This window comes from Poeciliopsis prolifica, unplaced genomic scaffold, assembly GCF_027474105.1.
Source record: "Poeciliopsis prolifica strain line A6 unplaced genomic scaffold, Auburn_PproV2 SCAFFOLD017, whole genome shotgun sequence".
Classification (NCBI taxonomy): Eukaryota; Metazoa; Chordata; class Actinopteri; order Cyprinodontiformes; family Poeciliidae; genus Poeciliopsis; species Poeciliopsis prolifica.
Genome location: NW_026562392.1, coordinates 1,979,930 through 1,998,679, shown reverse-complemented (window position 1 = coordinate 1,998,679; position 18,750 = coordinate 1,979,930). Strand labels below are relative to the sequence as shown.

The 18,750-nt window shown below is 37.5% G+C and overlaps 2 protein-coding genes across 3 annotated transcripts; both read right to left on the bottom strand.

Moving 5' to 3' along the window:
* Positions 1 to 1,317: 1,317 nt before the first annotated feature.
* Positions 1,318 to 9,824, bottom strand: LOC129367513 (14-3-3 protein zeta/delta-like). Its single transcript, XM_055042025.1, has 6 exons — positions 9,693 to 9,824; positions 6,838 to 7,149; positions 4,120 to 4,243; positions 2,815 to 2,978; positions 2,423 to 2,518; positions 1,318 to 2,296 (listed from the first exon to the last, which is right to left on the bottom strand). Exons 2-6 carry the CDS (start codon positions 7,138 to 7,140, stop codon positions 2,240 to 2,242), a joined length of 744 nt encoding a protein of 247 aa, XP_054898000.1. The 5' UTR covers positions 7,141 to 7,149; positions 9,693 to 9,824; the 3' UTR covers positions 1,318 to 2,239.
* A 4,950-nt stretch (positions 9,825 to 14,774) lies between these two features.
* On the bottom strand, positions 14,775 to 17,955 carry LOC129367514 (zinc finger protein 706-like). Of its 2 annotated transcripts, none has more exons than XM_055042026.1 (3): positions 17,843 to 17,955; positions 17,008 to 17,156; positions 14,775 to 16,126 (listed from the first exon to the last, which is right to left on the bottom strand). In XM_055042026.1, the coding sequence occupies exons 1-3, from the start codon at positions 17,853 to 17,855 to the stop codon at positions 16,031 to 16,033; spliced, it is 258 nt and encodes an 85-aa protein (XP_054898001.1). In that variant the 5' UTR covers positions 17,856 to 17,955; the 3' UTR covers positions 14,775 to 16,030. The 2 variants fall into 2 exon arrangements, with proteins under 2 accessions (XP_054898001.1, XP_054898002.1); XM_055042027.1 differs by having other exon boundaries at positions 17,871 to 17,955.
* Positions 17,956 to 18,750: the final 795 nt, after the last annotated feature.

The window sequence follows — 18,750 nt, the reverse complement described above, 5'->3', positions numbered from 1 at the left end:
AGGCTGTTTCCAGATTCCAGTCGAATCGCCGGCGCGTGCACTAACCGTAGTTAATGTCACGTATCTCGCGATATTTTATGCTTAGGCGTAAAATAACGTGAGAGAAAACATTAAAATCTAATTTCTAGGAAAATTAGAGTTTAAGACGAGCTCTAATTTAAGACGAGCCCACGGAAAAAAATTCTGAGTTTTTATCCATAAATTTTAGCTTTGACAGGACAGGAAGAAAGTGACAGAACAAATATGGTTTTTTGGAGGGGTTGCTAGAAGACCAGGACCTGGAGACCTTGCTGCCACTGAACTATGAACTTTTGGTTGCAATTTCAACACGCAACAGTTCTCATATCATTAGTACCTATTTGCACCATAATTTAACAAAAACATCATCCAATATCTAGTGGAATCTGAATGTTGCAACCTTGTTAGGACTTCTTAAACAGAACATTCCGCTTCTTCTAAGTTAAACATTTGCATGCATTGTATTTATTTCATTAAGCCAAATGTTTGTAAAGATTGTACTTCCTGTGCGGGCTCGACAAACATTTCTGAGTTTGTCGAACCCGCAAGGGAGTGCACATCTGTAATTCTATCTTTAGAACAGCAGGGGGTGCTAATTCGCACCAACAGTTTTCGACTTCTTGAAATGGAACACAAATTTTTTAGTCATTTCGACGATTACAACAATGAAGAGTCCTTATATTTTAAATAGTCCCAAATAAGTACATTTATCAAGAAGGAAAACAGACGCCATCTTACTTAAGATTGAGTATTAGGTCATGGTAGAATAGCACAGTAGGCCTGCAGCATTCGTGTTGAATCTGCCCTGTGATCAAGTAGAGCCGGAAGACGCACCCAAACGGTAGTTTATGGGTAGCTGAGTCTCCATTCATGGCAGTAAAGAATATGGAGGTTTTCCATTTTGGAACAAAACACAGTGGAAAATATCTTATTCAGAATAACAAATTGCCAAGTTTTCTATCCATTGTCTGATGTATTCCAAATGTTAATGTCTAGAAGGGTCCCAAAAGCACAGGACTGGCTTGCTAAAATTTCAGCAACATATTAAATGTTACTATGGCTGTAACATTTACAGTGTGGCTTATTTAAAACTTGTACTAAAATAAGGTGATAAAAAATGTAAATGAATGTTTTCTACAATAAATTAAAATCTTATCCAGATTACTATATTTAGCCAAACTGACCTTTTAGGTGCCTGTGCTTAAATGCTGAGCTTGCAGATGACCTTGAAACATGTCATGAGTCATGGCAGAACACTGAACAGTACTATACATTTAATAAAGGAAAACAAAGGACAAGTTAAACCTTTTAAATTGTTTATTTTACTTAAATGAAATTATGCATTACCCCCAAATAACAGTTACGCTCAAGTGTTTAGTATGAAAACTCCAAAGACAGACAAAGCTAACCCGCCAACAGCAACCGTTTACATCTCCACAGACTACCCTTTGACCAAATTTATGCAAGAACTGGAAAAAAAAAAAAAAAACTTATTTTCAAAAATTTTTAATTATATAAAAAGTGGGATTTTTTTATACTTACTGAGGTGCTCATACAAAAACAGCAACAGTACAAGCTTGTGCTCTTGTTCTTTTAATTTTCTATACCTCGTAATGGATACATAGACATACAAAAGCAGCCCCCCCGCAACAAAAAAAAAAAAAAAAAAAAAAAGACAGTAGAAGGTTGATAACAGTTTATGGAATGTAACCTGTGTAAAAATCTGGCCCTTCATCACCAGCTCTCCCCCATTATGTCATCATTGTGTCTGCCTTTGCTGTAATTCCTCCTTCTGCCAAGTCAAGTACGAGCAGGCAGGTTGGTATTGAGCAACCACTAATTGATCATCAAAAGATGTGGCTGCATATAAACAGCACCTTTTATGTTTAGGACATACACAGTAATTCTTTTTTGTGGCTTTTAAAACTGCTTGCTGCACGTCTCACGACTGGAAAACACCCAAAAATGCTTAGACCGTGGAACAAGGTCAGCAGGCAACCCAACCCCAAAACATGCACAAACCCTCCCATCACACTTTAAAGCCCCTACCTGTTATCTGCACTTGCTGCAGAACAACAGCAAACCAAAAAGAGAGGGATGATCAAGATAGAGAAACAAAGGATCAAACTGGATGTCATGGATGAGGTGGTCAAAGTGCTGATCACAATAAAGAGGACTTTGGATGATGTCAGGCAGACGGGGATGACTGTGAGGGTGAGGCTCATTCTTTGGGCTCCTCTGATTCCTCTCCCTCAACTGCGTTGTCAGAAGTCCAAAGCTGAGGAAGGAGACAGTGATCAAACTTTCGAATCGCTCAGCTCTTTGCTTTGCTCATCCAATGCCAAAAATATTTGATTGCACAAAATAATAATTAAAAAAAATAAATAAAAAAAGGGAAACTTACCGTCAAGTTGTCTCTCAATAGCTGCATGATTAGTGTACTGTCTTTGTACGATTCTTCACTCAGTGTGTCAAGCTCTGCAATGGCATCGTCGAAGGCCTGGAGGATATAAAAAGCCCATTTTTAGAGTTATGATAAGAAGATGCGATTTGTCTTTCATGTCTGCCTATTTCCAAGGTCCATCCATATATCAGTCACCCAGATCTCTATATAGGGAATTTTAATAAACTTTGTGTTCCTGGGAACAATTTGAGATGCCTCAAGAAAAAGCCGGAGAATATTTCTGGAGAAAGGGACGTCTGGGTTCCACTCCATTACATTTGAAAATGAAAGCATTAGTGTGTGTTTGTTGGTGATTGAATACAAAGCGTCTGCATTCTTGAGTATTGAATTACCTGCTTGGCTAGCTTGCAAGCCTCTTCGGGGGAATTGAGGATCTCGTAGAAGAACACAGAGAAATTAAGGGCTAGTCCGAGGCGTATTGGGTGCGTCGGCTGCATCTCTGCTTTGCTGATGTCGAAGGCCTGCTGGTAAGCCTTCTGTGAATCTTTGATGATACCTGAAAAAATGACACAAAACATTATGAGAAAACAGAACAATCATCTGAGCACAGGACCTAATTTTAAGCATTCAACAGTGTAGAAAGCAATTGGATAATTGGACATACATTAATTTGGGTATACTGAGATTAAGTTTGAGTTTAAACTCGATTATTTTTTACTTATTTTGAGAGGCAATAATTTTCAACGCTTTCAGACACTGCCTCTGTAATACTATCCTAAATATAAGTGTGACATTTATTTAGCAATATATAAGACATGTTGGCGTAAAGGAATAAAAAGCAAACAAAACAAAGTTCTGTAGCAAACACAGGAGAAGATTTGGAGGATTCATCCTACCTTTTCTGTTTTAAACACATACAAGGTTTTTTTTATATATCATTGAAATTAAAGGCTGCAAGTTTTAGCTAACAGGACTGCACATGCTGCAGCAAAGTAGCTGTTAGTGAGTATTGCACAGCTGCTTATTTTACTTGTTTACTTTTTAGTCAAATACTGTATGAACATTTTATGAAATACCCAGAACAGATCAATTTCTAAGTGATCTGTTGCTTCTGTAATGTAAAGTGCTTTGACTTCCTGTCTATGAGCACAGGAAGTCAAATTATTCCGTGATGCAGTTTGAACTAAAAAGAGTTATGTGTTGCAGAATATATTTTAAAAAAAGTATTGATAAAGGCCTACCAGAAGTCTTAAAACACCTTAAATGCAAAAATAGTAAGACATCATCACCAGGGTAAACAAACTGTAGTAGTGTTTATCCTGAGAATTGTTTTGGATGGTTTTAGTGAGATGAAAGAAAAAAAAAAAAAGGTAATTGTGGTGACAAAAGTGAACTACATTTTAAAACACTATTTCAGTCTTAGCGCTGGAGCCTGTCTTCTAAGAGACCAAAGAACAGGAAATCACAGCCACTGAACAAATGAAAATTAAACTGCATAAAAAAGAACCAATGACAATCACTTGCTGTTTAGGCACACCGAGACATCAATTGGATGTGGTGTGCAATACGTTACAATTTCATATTTGTCATATTAAATAGAAAAAAGTGAGGAACTTTAAAAGAAAGGAATGCTATGAATGACAGTAGTCTCACTGCGACACATCAGCAATGTTGCAAATAGCAGAAGAGAGGCGTACCGTCCTTCTCGTCTCCTGTCGCCACCTCAGCCAAGTAGCGGAAGTAGTCTCCTTTCATTTTCAAATAAAATACTTTACTCTCTGCTGCCTCTGCTTTGGGGATGAGGAACTTGTCCAAAAGACTCTGAAAACCAAACCAAAAAAAAGCAGTTATATTTTTTTTCAAGCTTGTATTCATCTACCCTCTAAATTTTACATCCACTTGTCCCCCAAAATCACACAGTTGTTTGTTCAACCTTTGTACACAGATTTTTCTAGCCATAGGTTTTGGACATAAATCGGTAGTAGAAATAAGCTGGGCATGTCTAATTAACCTGCAGGCCTGAAAAATTGGCCAGGCTATCTCACAGATGCTTCAGGGACCACAAAGGGGGACGGACCAATGTGGATGTGATAGCATGATAGCATATGGGCGGGGGTGCATTAGGGGAGAGGAGTGATCTGAAGAGATAAAGGGATACTAGGAGGATGGATGGAAGCTGGTGTGAGAAGAGAGAGGAAGCAGGCAGCTAAACTGATGAGGAAGTAGGTCACATAGACACCAGCTTGGTTCTCTATGACACAAGCATGCGGCGCTTGATAATCTGTTCTGGTTGCTAACCTGAGCGCTAGCTGGAGGAAAGCCGGCCATCTCAATGTGAGCAATGGTAACCTGCTGTTAGAACTCTTGACTAAGAAACTTATGACATAATGGCATAAATCTATGGATTCGCCTGTAGAGAAGCAAAAGACCTTCATTTATGATCCTACAAAATAAATTACAATGTAGGATCGCCGCTCAAATCCAAATCAACTGGAAGACAATGGGCCGTTTTTAAAGTTCTCAAGACCCTCTTTGAATAAAGCTCATTTGCATATTAAAAGAATAAAGGGATAAACAAGGCTAATGAGAGCATGCATTTGCTGAATGCTCTTAAACCAATGTGAAAGATAGGGGAAGCCCTGTGGGATGTGAATGTAGAACTAGGCCACTGGCAAGGGCACAGCTAAAATCAGGATATCACTATGGCAGTACAGAGCAGAAGAATATTACACTGAAGTAGGGATGGTGTTTCTGCACAATTTAAAAAACAAAAATAAGCTTTCATAGGCAAGTAGGAATTTAAACATACAAAAGGTTTCACATGGCTTTTTGGGGTCAACGGAAAATCCAATTCATGTCATTTAGAATAGGAAAACTTGTGCAAGCCAGTGGTTTATTGATCCGTGAATGGGACAGCAGTGCAGCATAGTGAGCATATGAATCCACAAGCCCAGCTAATAAAATTGCAGTTAAAACTTAAACAGACCTCTAAATAGCACATCAGGTAGGAGAAAAACTTACTTTATTCACATTCACCTCACAATAAAACTCACAACTGCATAAAATATTAAATGTAAGCATTTCATTCACACAATTAATGGATTCAAGACTAAAATGGAAATGCATGAGGCCACAAATATGTAACTATCCAACAGTGGCTGAAAAGAAATGACATGTTGCTGTTAGACTAGTAATTATCGGCACTTTAATTACATAAAGCTTTATTCTTGTCTATTAAAAACAAGGTGATGTATTTTGATAAGATTAAAAAAAAAATCTCAAATATATTTCCATGTGCAAAGCTTATTCAAAATATTTTAAGACAATGCTGTTGCATTCAGGGACAGTAGGGGGAGCCCAGCAGGACAAAAAGCTGCCACACCCTCTATGTTGATTTAAAGCAGCATTATAACAGTGCTGTTACTACTGTTGAATAGAATCTCAGGGTGGGAACAATATAAAAGGTAGAAGGTTAAATGCATACTTTATCATATTTTATGATTTTAAAACACGTTCTGTCAAAATCAAAACATAAATGAAGTCCTTTAGTTTTGACTGGACAAAACTTTAACTCAACTCTTCTTCCTCTATCAATACAAGCCGTCTCTTTTACTCTTCATAAGGCTGCAATACTGGAGGGTCAGCTTTGGTCATTATAGGATTAAGACTTTGAGTCATCGCTGGGCAGATAACATGCTGAGGCCCTGCAGAACAATGCAGAGGTTTATATTTACACAAAATTATAAACACTAATTTAACAAATAAAATGGCTTTAAGGTGATTGGAAATTAACAAGTAGTAAAACTGATTCAACCAAAGCTAAATATTAAATGGTAAGTTATCTAAACACTTTGTGGTATAACACTTCCTCATGCCAACCACTACAGGTAACTGATTAACTGTTGAAGAGCATGTTACACATCCACATGTCAACTGAAAAAATATATATACATTAGTAAATTATTAAAAATAAACTTTAAAGCATCTGCTTTGTTACAACAGTGGTACATACAACTGCAGGAGAGATGATTCACTTGGAGCATTAGTACTGTTAAGTCGAGCCTTCTTAATAGACTTACACATCTGCTACGTCACATAGAACAAAGCAATCAGGGTAAGACCAGGACCAAAAATATGATACATATTTACAGATCAGCTTTTTCAGGAAATAATTTGGTCTTGTTAACAAACCAGGCTGAAATTGTGATATTCAAATGACCAACTCTTTCTGTACCTGGCTCTTAGAAATCCTGTTGAACAAATCTAATATTAAAGTGATCAAATTTAAAGATTAAACCCAATGACAAAAATAATATACATTCATGTTCTCTTTTTAAAGGAAGAAACAGGACTTTTTGTGTCCTCACATGAAGCCAACAGGCGATAAAGAATAAGACAGGCGGATCCAAACTCACCAGAACGTCGTTGCAGATTTCTTTCAGCTCTCCCTCGATTTTCTCCCGGTACTCTTTGACCTTGGCTTGCCTGCCCTCGCTGGCATCTGTTTTCTGCTCAATGCTGGACACCACACGCCAAGACGAGCGCCGGGCACCCACCACATTTTTATAGGCCACCGACAGCAGGTTGCGCTCCTCGTTTGTCAGCTCTTCGCCTTCCTCCGTCACCTTTTTCATGGCGGCGGCCATGTCGTCGTAGCGCTCGGCCTGCTCGGCCAGCTTGGCCTTTTGTACCAGTTCCTTCTGAGATAATTCGCTCATGGCTGCTCACTGCAGGGGCAGGGAGCAAAAGACAAAGAAGTCATGCAGAGGTAAATTAAAAATTAAATAGACAGCTGGAGAAACTGTAAGGCTGCAATGCAGCACTGCTAGCTGCCCTTCATTAAGACATTCTGCACTGACAGCCTCAACCCTAATGAATGCCATCCATCATTCTTATTAAAAATAACTGTTTTAAAAGTGCAATTATTGAGCTTCCAGTAGCATGTCTATTAAGCAGCTCACTAATGGTTGGCTACCGGAGCAGATACCCTGACTAATCATTACCAACATTAGATAATAGAGAAAACTGCTAAAATAATTTAGAGTGGAATGAAACACTTTTCTGATCAATAAACAGCTGAAAGTTCAAGCTAGTGTTTACACTACATTTCTTTTCAAATCCATGTATCACAATGCTGAACTGATCAAATCCAGGACTGTCCTGATTGGACTTAATGCACAAAAATACACAACGAAATTTTTATCAGTACAATAAAAGCTAATAACTGTGTTTATTTTTTACAAGAAATGTAGCCATTTCTTGTAAAGGTTTTAACTAAGTTTTCATATTGTTGACCCATCACAAAATGGTAAGAAAAATAAAAATTAGTGGACAAATGTATGCCAAAAATAAAATCCATCCAGATTTAGTTTCACACAAAGTTCTGTCTAAACCATTATTAAGTGGTAATGTTCCCGGTGTTCCAAACGGAGGCAAACTTGTTAAATACCTCAACTATGTGGGCAAAGAGTGAAAAGGTTTGAACACGAACAGTCTGGCAGTGTACCTGTGACGACTGGCATTTTCTTGGCTACAGCAAAAAATTAAAAAAATAATAAGCTATTAGGCTATTATGTAGCTGCCATTGTGGTTCCAGTAAATGGATTTATGCTTTTGCACCCTGGCAAAAGCATAAATCCCTTTTAATTTCCCTTTTAATGAAGCAAAACTGCAATCAAGGCAGATTTGAGAGAAAATACATTTACCGAAAAAATTAAAAAAACAGCCATAAATTTGCTCAATAATGATTGACTTTCTAACTCCTCAAACGTTAGGGCAAATTTAAAAGCATGGCAAATTTTGTGGCAAATATAATTCTTGACAAGAAAAAAAACCCTGACAGTTATATCTATACACTAAAATATGATTGCTGTGATAATTACATCTTTGATGTCAATAATGGACTTTAAGATATCTGCTAATATCTAAACACTAGCATCTTTAGTGTTTAAAACACTAAGATGCACCAAATATATTAACTACTGAAAGAGTAAAATAGTTAAATATATTTGTTGAGGTAAAACCAAAAAATCTGTAGAATTATGGCATTTTGGTGCTAAATATTTTCTTTTGGTTAACAGGGGGATTCACTACAGGGTGGTAATGTTCTGGATATTTGACCTAGATGGATGATCTCTATCATTCCTAAGGCCATTTCACGAACTTTCGCCTTTAAGCTCGTTTCATCAGCCACTCCTTATTAAAATGTTGCTAATCCACCCACATTCGCAACAAATGAGCGTTTTCGAGACAAAAAAAAACACCTAAAAGAAATAATGTTGCAATCACAGTCGTGTCACTCCATTCAGTTAGGCTTTTCTATCCTTCAGCGTTAAAGGGGCCTCCTCCTTTTCTCTCATTCACACTCACCACACCCATCCCTGTACCTGTGGCTTGTTCAACAAGCGGAAGCGAAAACACGAAAAGTTCGTTTGAAGACTTTAAGACGACACGTTCTGGCGGATATTAAAGCAAACGAGCAGCTGGTGAAGGGGACAGCATATTCCCGCAGTAAGAAACAGCCCCGTTAAAAAGTGCACCGGGCTACGAGCTAGGCCCTCGTGACCGACGAATTTCTACTATGGCGCCAACTATTTCCTGAAAAAGACGCTTTCCAAGTTAGACAGCTTTTCCAAACGTAATGACGGTAAAAAATAATAATAATAATAAAAAAAAAACTAACACCGTTCTTGTAGCAAACATAACATTCAACGATGTGGTCAGGCAAACTGCCCAGTTGGAAATGTTACGTTTACTTAACTCGTTTGTTTTTTGTTTTTTTTTTGGTACCTAAAAATAATCACTTGAGGGGGGGGGAAACGGAAATTACTTTGTCATAAACGAAGGAGTGTAACAATGTAAATTGACCATATTTGCAAGATGCCATATGGATATCGGCTGTAGCTAATAGTTCACTGGGACAATGCCATTTCCAGCAAGCCGTCATTTGCCTTATCGGTTATCTACGGCACAGTTTCAGGCAACATGTTTAACATTTGTATCAAGCAGGATTTCACTCTACTCTCAACTGACGCGCCTTTCTATTTTCAGTTAGAAAATCAGCCATTAGACACATCCCGAACTGAAACGTTAGCTAAGCTAGCCTTTGTTCTGTAGTTTGATGAGCGTCCCCGCTACACCCAGTCCTGCCAGTAACCCGCAGACAATGGGCTTCTTCGACCGCCAGTTGTTTATTTACGCTCTTTAAAAAAATACATATAGAATATATAAAACCGAAGACACATTTTCTAAAGCCGCCATGGTTTCATACCTGAATTTTAGCAGATGTCGGCGTACCAAGGTGCAGCTGATTCTCTCAGCCTGTCCGAATGAGTGCAGTCAACGGGGTTTCCTCCCAATCACACCGGTCCAAGACACGGCCAGAGTAGCGCCGAGGCAAATGAGGACTGACGTCAAACGTTACCAGGGTGACCAAACGTGATGGTTTGTGGGAGTTGTAGTTGTCTTGTACATCCCCTGTTAGCTTTATTTTAAAAACAGTTTGGAAACAATTTCTCACTATATGGCCATCCTTTTGCTGTTATTCTGTGAAACACGGAAAACTCTACTCTCCCCTACTGCGGTTTTCTCGCAACAAGAAAACTGAAACCTATTACATTTTATCCCTGTCAAAGTTGTAAATCACATTCTCTGAATCACAACTTTGGAAAATAAATAGAACTGACAGACACAGAAACTAATAGAATATCTTAAGTAGTAAATAATTATGATAATCATCTAAAAAGTCTTGTGTTTTTAGATGATTATCATGAGGTATTTGCTCAAGATGCAGAAGGCACCACAAACTGGAACACAAGACACAGCTATGGTACTTTTCTAATAGAAACTACTATTTTTGCATTCTGGTTGGTTTCCAAAGGGAGAGAGTGAAGCTATTTTTGCCGTGTCACATGATTTCCCCTTGAGCAAAGATTTCAAGCTTGTAACCTATTTAAGGACTGATCAGATAATATTGGCTGCAATGTGCAGAGACAGGAGCAAAAGAAGAGGAAGGAAACAAGGGGGAAAATACATGTCTACTGTGTAAGTAAACCGTGGTCAGGGAAGGGTGAAACTCCAACCCACAGGGACTCCACTATAAAAGCTTTAGAAACCAGTTCGGTGGGTTTTACTGTCCGTGAGCCATGTCTTGTATGCACATGCACAGACACACACAGAGAAGCAGCTTCTGCTCACCGGAACAATGGCTGAGTGTTGAACACAAATCTTTCTGTAATGGCAACAGTTCTCATGTTAGATTTCAGTTGAAAACACTAAAGTGGAGAGGATTAGCACATAGAATACAGCAAAAATGACTGAGGAAATTAACACACACGCACAAAAAAAAGAAATGTGTTATATAATCAAAGTAATTATAGGAGTTTTTTATTATTATTTTTACTAAGTCTCAAAATGTTTCTTTATTTTGAAAGGGCGAAGACAATAAAGCATTAATATCTGTAAGAAAAACTAAAACTACAGAGGCGGTCTGAAATAATTGCAAATAATCCATAAATGTACAGGAGAGTCATTTTCTATGTTACGAAAGGCATATTGTGTCTTTTTAGCTCTGTCGTGTAATATTCATAGTCACAGTTCACAGAAGTGATATTGAAAAGCTGTCTAACAATAGCAGAATTGTTGGATGCACTGTGCACACCATCTATTTCTCGACACACTGAGGCCGTTATTAAACTCTTCTCTGGTATGAAACCGGGAGGACAAACTGACCAGTTCTTCCTGCTCTGCAATTTTGCATTATTCCCAGTTATTTCAACTTTTAACATTATTATCTGTTCGTCACTCTACATAAACATTCTTTTTAGCTCGGACATCTTTGTGATTGTTATGTCGTTTAGGTAAGTGCTGTGAATGTGACCCAGCCTTTTGTAAAAGTGACCAAAAGCCGGTGACTAATTTCCAGGTGTTACATTCCTGGCCTGGGAAGACATAACATGCTATGTGACTCTCAGCTCTTCCCACACCCATGAAGGGCCAGCTGGATGGCAGCTATTTAAGAAGGTGAACAATATTCATGGCAGCTAAAAGTTCATTAAAGCATATTGTATAAATAATAGGGTTTTACCTTAAGACTAAAAGAAGCAAAGATTCAGTTCAGAGCAGATACATTCAGAGAGAAAGTCAGGTAAGTATGTCAGAAATCTTTATTCTTCAAAGACATGACTGTAACTTTCCACTACCATCCCACACAGGTCTCTCATTAACACACACAGAGTAAATACTGAATCTGAGTCAGTGTGAGGAGAGTGACAGTGGTGTTGATTGGGATTTCAAACGCGGCTCCTCTTTAGTCCCAGTGCACATACACACACACACTTCTGGAGGGGTGTGTGTGTGTTCTTACAAAAACAAATTTCCAAAGGGGATGAGCAGATGGGCGACACTGAAACAAAACAAGCCGGGTGGCCTCAGAGGCGCACCGACGTTTCTGAACAGCAGAAAAGCGACGCAGGTCTGGTTGGGAACGGGAGTGATGCAACCGCATGAGCAAAGGTCTTACGTAAACACCGGGAAACGCCCAGCATTCCTCTGAAAGCAAAAAAGTGCATGACTGTATTACTGGAAATCCAAGAGACTCACACCTTAGCAGTGTCGTTCATAAGTTTACATACAGCTATCATCTGGTAGGTAGACCTACCCCATCATGTGAAAATCGCATTCATTTTGGTCTTCTGATGAGGTGGTGAACAGTTAATGTTTTTCCTTTAGTGCTTTCCATATTAGCGTTGGGGTTATACTTATAAAATAAACAATTTCACAGATTTTTAAGAGCAGAAATTGCGGGCATAGGGGCTGTTTCTAGTACACAGTAAGATATTATATAATCTCTAATATTTAGAGATTATACATTTTATATGTTTTCCCCCACAATGTTTGAAATTAAATCTGAGTAAACCTTTTTTTTCTTTTTACCAAAATTTATGTCATTTAATCAAAGTAGAGATTTTTTTTTAAGAGTAATTTTATACACCAAGATAAAGTATAGACAGTGTGGGAATATTCCCCATTATACTAAGAGTATGAAAGTGTTTTGTTGCAAAATGTGTGATTCAGCTTTTGAAAAAGAAAAAAAAAGAAGCAAAATACCCTGTGAAGAGGCTGAGTGAAGAGGCTGAGTGAAGCTGGCGAAAAAGCAACTGCACAGTGAAATCAGTTCTGTACCAAGATGGGCTGGAAGGCCGCTCAGAGAGGAAGAAGCCAATTCCAGAAATTCCATAAAAGATTATACCTTACTTTCATAATTAGGAAACACACACAGAGACAAAGACCTTAATATTTAAAGACATGTCCTGGATCTCTTGAGAGGTTTAGCTGTAGTGACCTTCCTTACATTTAGAAGAAAAAGAAACATTGGAAGCATGAGAACACCATCCCAACTGCGAGGCCAGGAAGTGGGAACATCCTGTTGTGAGGCTGTTTGGCTGCAGGACGGACTGGAGCACTCCACAAAATAGATGATCGGTATCATGAGGAGGAAACATTACGTGGCAAGTGTGAAGGAATATCTCAGGATATCAGACAGGAAGCTAAAACTTGACCAAAAAGCTTTAAGCTTCCAAATGGGGTCCAGGAGGAACACTAAGTCAACACTGAAAAAACACAAAAATCTTAAGTATTTTTGCAGTTCGTTTGTCTTCACAGCAGGTACTCAGTTATTATTTATTTATTTATTTTTTTATCTCAAGTGCTCCTCATCTATGCTATGAAAGGTTTGCCTTACAGTTCAGGCAAATCTTTATTTCCTGAAACCTGGAGAAAAAATAAATAAATAAAATAAACTCCTACAGAATTTATGAAGTGATTTGTCAGGATCACATAGTTTATTTTACAGACTGTGGCAATGCTTGTGACAGGAAACCATGACTGATGACTAATGGCATTAAGTCATTACTTAAAAATCCCTAAAATCCCCTGGACTGGTTTCAATAGTGAACAAGTCCCGACAAGCTAGAAAAAAAAGAGATATTAGATATCTCTTTCCTGATTAGAGATTAGAAATCTGAGACATCATTTAGTGGAACATTTATCTACTTGTTCTAGTTAAAATAACTGTGTATAATTTTTACATTCATACATACACTTCTAAATGTCAGTATTATAATACATTATCCTGAACTGCAGGATTCCTCTTCAGTGTGACAAAGATTCAGGAAATATTGGTTTACATTTACACTGTATGACTGCATAATATTTAAGTAAAATAAGTTTTAAAATGTAGTAAATACTAAATACCTCCATATTATATAGAAATAACTATATTCAGTTTCTTCCAGAGAGTTCATAATGTGATATTCAGTTAGAACGTGTTGTGATGTGGCTTGTCTGTTGGATTAAAAGGCCTTCTGAACATAATCTCATTATGTTGTTCAAGTTTCAGTAAACTCACATTGCTGAATGAAAATGCATTTCTTAAATTTCTGCAACAGATTTCTTTTTCTTTATTTGATCAAATCGGAGAATAAAATAACAGAAGAAAAATGTTACAAATTGCTCAAAATATAGTAAAACCTTTATTTTTCTGCACCCCATTACAAGTAGAATCGGTGCAAAATATTGTAAATTAGATACTAGGTGTGTATGTTATTCAACTGCATTTTAAAAAAATATGCATTAGCTTTAGATTTTGGGATAAAAGTTTGCACAGACCTTAATTACCTTACTTAAACTATTCCATAAATCCACTCTGTAATGCACGTTTGTTTTGTTGTAGAATAAGCACTCTTTTAAAGGTTTTCCCAGTAATTTTGGTTTGCTTTATAAATTGTTACTAAAAGTTTTGAATTAAACACAATCTCCAAATTTTAATATTTTAGATTTTAAAAACAGTGAATAATCTCTGAAAATCAGAATAATGGGGAATTCTAATTACTCTTGAAAACTGTATCTAAATTGCTCTTGTAGCCTCAACTCCTTAGCTGACATATTCTAATGTAAGTGTGTATTATATTCTACAACACACAAGGAGTTGTAGACTTAACAGGTATTTTGATTTCTTCGTTATAGAAAAGCTCCTGGCCATCTTGGATTTTGTGTTTGCAATATGAAGTTTCCAGCAGGCTTCATGAACGAGTTATGATTAAAATTTTTGTCATTTAATCAAAGTAGAAAAGTAATACAGATTGATAGCTGTTCTAATATTAAATGTGTTTATTAGCATTAAATGCCATTCAGCATCAGTCTGAGTGTATTTCATTAATGTTTCACTTAGTAATTCAAGTCAATGAAATAAACTTTATTCTAATATTTCATTTGATCAAAAATGAATGTAGAAAATACATAATGGGACATTTCTGTTTATACATGGAAGAATGCTAAAAACAAACACTGAAGATCTGATATAAAAGACCTTTATTAAAAGACTAAACATTACATTACGCTGACAAGATATGATTATTACAAAAGTAAAAACATGGCTGGTTGTCAGTCCAGACTTAGAGCACAGTGATACAATGTTCAGTGGTTCAATACCAGAAGGTCCAAACCTGTTGGAAAAAATTTTCCTTTCAATAAATTAAATCTGTTAGTTGGTCATAATAGGAAGTTTATACAAAAATAACTGAAGCTGACTTGCAGTGTAGTGCAGTTCAGACTTTCAATGCAGGTTCAGAGTCAGAACACTTTACCTCAGTCATGATCGGAGAACAAAGACTTGCCCTTACAAATGTCAGAAATTTGACTTTTAAGACTGTTTACACTGGAAAACTCCACAGTGATAAACTAAGTTGTTTTTAAATCTACAGCTGTGCACAAGTATGTCACAAATGTTTTACCATGGTAACCTCTGGGAACTGGAGTAGCCCATTACCATCATCAAACTAAGAGATACTTCATGAGGTCAAAGGATTTTCCTCTGGATAAAGATTACTGTGAATAAACTTTCACTCTCCTCTATTTACCTTTCACAGGGAGTAAACTATGTACAATTCATGAACTTATGAGGGGAAGATGGAGGAATTTCAATACCCGTGTAGCGCATATTCTTCATATCGACAAAAATAACCAGCATGCGAGGTTCTGTTGAATCTTTCCAGGCAAGAACAATATCAATGCAGCTTGGAAGTAAAAAGGAACAAACCACCGTTTTGACATTTATCTTTCCAAACACATTATGAACTCAAATATTTTGCAGACATCGTTGCATCAAAACGTGGAGGACAGATTGACCAAGCGGAACCACTTGGTCAGGCTTTAGAGCCTGCTCTGCAACAATGGGAGACCTGAGAGGGTGCAGTAGTCACAAAGCTCATAGCTGCTCTTGTAACTTTAGCGTTGGAAATGATCAAATACCGTTTACAATTCGACATGCAAGACTTTTTAGAAGTGAGACGAGGGGGGAGTACCGGTCGGTCGTGCATCTTCCATCCTTCGGTAACGGGGCCTGGATCAAATTTTGGCAGTTTAGGGCAAGGAAAAAAAAAAGAGACGAACCAGTAGGTACATACCATCTCTGCATAAAACACTCAAACACAGATAAATCAGCTGGAGAAGCAGATATTTCTTCTGAAACACTCAAAGTTATGTGTCCAAAGTGTAGACAGAGCCTGTCCTGAATCAGCTTCAGCTGTCTCATTAGTGGAGGTGGGTGTGTTACGCTTCCACGCCGACTAACTCCTGGGGCATCGGAGACTTTGGATGTTTGCTTTGGAAGTGCTGCTTGAAGGTTTTAGGGTCGGGCATTTGTGTCTGAAAAAAGAAGAGAAATTGGAACATGAAAATAGAAGTTAACAACTGCAAGTAAGAAGATTGTTCCTAAAAAAATAAATAAATAAAGACTATCAAATGCGTACAGTAACAATTATTTTGTTAGCTGCAGAGGCATGGTTTGCAACAACTGATCAAGCAAACGCTAAAATGAAATGTTATTGCATTTTAAAAAATCTCATTTGAAAAAGAGAATTGATTTGCTTGCTTATTTAATGTTATATAAAAAGTCATATAAATCTGTCAATTTTTTGCACCCGATAAATCAATTAATCGCCAGAATAGACTATTCACCAAGTAAAACAGTCAATTATCGCAGCCTTAGTTCTTTCCAAAGTGAACATTAATAGGCATCAGATCTGATGAGAGAAATTCTGTCTCATGATGCAGCATACAGTAAAATCTGCTGAAATGTTTCATTTGAAATTATTTTGTTTGTTTTCTTCTCCAGCTTTCTGTCTATTCCCCAAGTCAACCTTGGAGAATATTTTTTTAAAATATTTTTTTTGTAATGCACTTAAATTAGTTTGCCAACAGTCAATAGAATCAAAAGAAGAAGAACGTGAGCCAAAGACAGAAAAGCCACACTTTTCAAATTTTTCAAAACCATTCACCATATTTCTCCCACTTTTGCAATTTCGCATCACCGTGTCACAACTGTCTATTGTGTGAAATCCCAATTCTATAAACCTTGTGATGCAACATGACGTGGGCACAAACACTTCTGTCAACCATAGATGGTTCAGGTAATGTTTAGCAGGGAGTGCATATTTAAAAACTGAGACTCTCGTGTTTTCTTTCTGAAAACAATTCAAACACAAAAGCACAGCACGTGCCCAGATTGATGCATATAATTTACATACCCGGCATACCCTACAGGTGTACACCAAGGCAGCTTTGGCTGCTGCCTTCTGGTCATGACCTTTGCTCTTCTTTATTTCCGCCTGCTTTTTGGCATTTTTCTGCTGAGACTGAAACTTCTGGTGCCCACGGGCCATATCTGATGTTACATCTGAAGGAATCAGACAGGAGGCAGAGAACAGCAGTGTGTTAGGGAGGATGGATGGAGAGGGTGGCGGAAAAACAAACTGTGAAAACAGGAAATCCATTTTAAAAAAAAGAAAATAAATAAACGTCCAATGATGTTGACGTGTTTTAAAATGTTCAGAGCAACATTAAGTGGGAAACGTCTCCCAAAACTGGGTTAATTGTCTCTTTTTAGGTCACAATCAAAAAAAAAAAGCAATTAACTTGGAAATTTCCCCAAAGAAAATTAAACAGCAGACGTCTATAAATTTACCGGAACTGGGTCAGTTTTAGTGGCTGTATGAACCCTGCTTCAGAGGAGAAACGATAAATGCATATCATTTTACTACCAGGAGTCCAAACAACACCAGAGCATCTCTGAGCCTGTACAGTACGTGCCGTGTACGGAGTGACGTAAGGCTGGCATTGTAGCGTTAACCGCTCATTGCAAGCGTTGAGTTAAAAGCAGTTATAAACGGCAACGATGATGGAGGCGGTGGGAAACACATATCACATTTTGGTAAATATACACAAGATGGACAAAAATAAAACCCTACTGTCATTTTAAACGAGCTCAAACATAAACATTTTATCAGCCGGCTGCAATTTCATACTAGCAGGAGCAATACGTAGAAATGTGCAAAAGATGCTAAATGTCGGCCGTTAACTTACATAAACACAGCATCTGTAAATGGCTTACCAATCGAAAAAATTTGAAATTATTCACAACTGCCACAAAAATGAAAAGTGACAAATGCCAGCTTCCTCTGCACCATCCGTCGATTTCGAACGGTTTGCATACAAAATGACCTAAAGCGCATGCGCAAGCCGTCTACCGCGCTGCCTTCAGGGTCGTCCCTAAACTGGGAAGAAAATCGAATTGTTCGGTTTCAGTTTTGTACTGATATGGAATATGGTGGATTATTTTTCATTGACAACCCATTAACGTAAAATCATCACAAAAAAAATCAATGCGGAATCAATAATTTTATTCAAAACAATTTTAACAATGAATTTGTTAAACAGTTACAGTAAAGTGACATCAAATTTACTCAGCTCATAAATATAAACACGTCCGACCTAATCGTGTAAGATTAAATGCTCGCCACTAGATGTCAGGATAGAGCCTAAAAACCCACTTTACAGGATGAACGTTATTTGAAGAACTGATTGACTAATCAGATTACACTGGGAGCATATTTGAGATTTGTATGAAGACATTTAAAGCAAATGTGATTCTTCTTGGCATTTCATTGCACATGAAATAGCAGAAATATGCCACAAAATGAGACAGAGTTTCTGGAATTTATAAAAATAGATAGACAATTAGAAAACAAAAGCAGATAAAAGGACAAATCTAATATATAATACATAACAAGTAAGATAGCGGAAAGAACAGCAAAAGGACATAAACTCTAATAGTTTAAAAGCTTGTGGCAGAAAGCTGTAGACGGCAGTGGAACAGATCCGAGGGACCAGGGATCTTCTCAGTTCCCTTCACCATCCTCTGCAGGGTCCTCTTGTCTGTATAATTTGTAAATATATATGCAATGTTACTGTAACGGTATGGTTTCAGAACC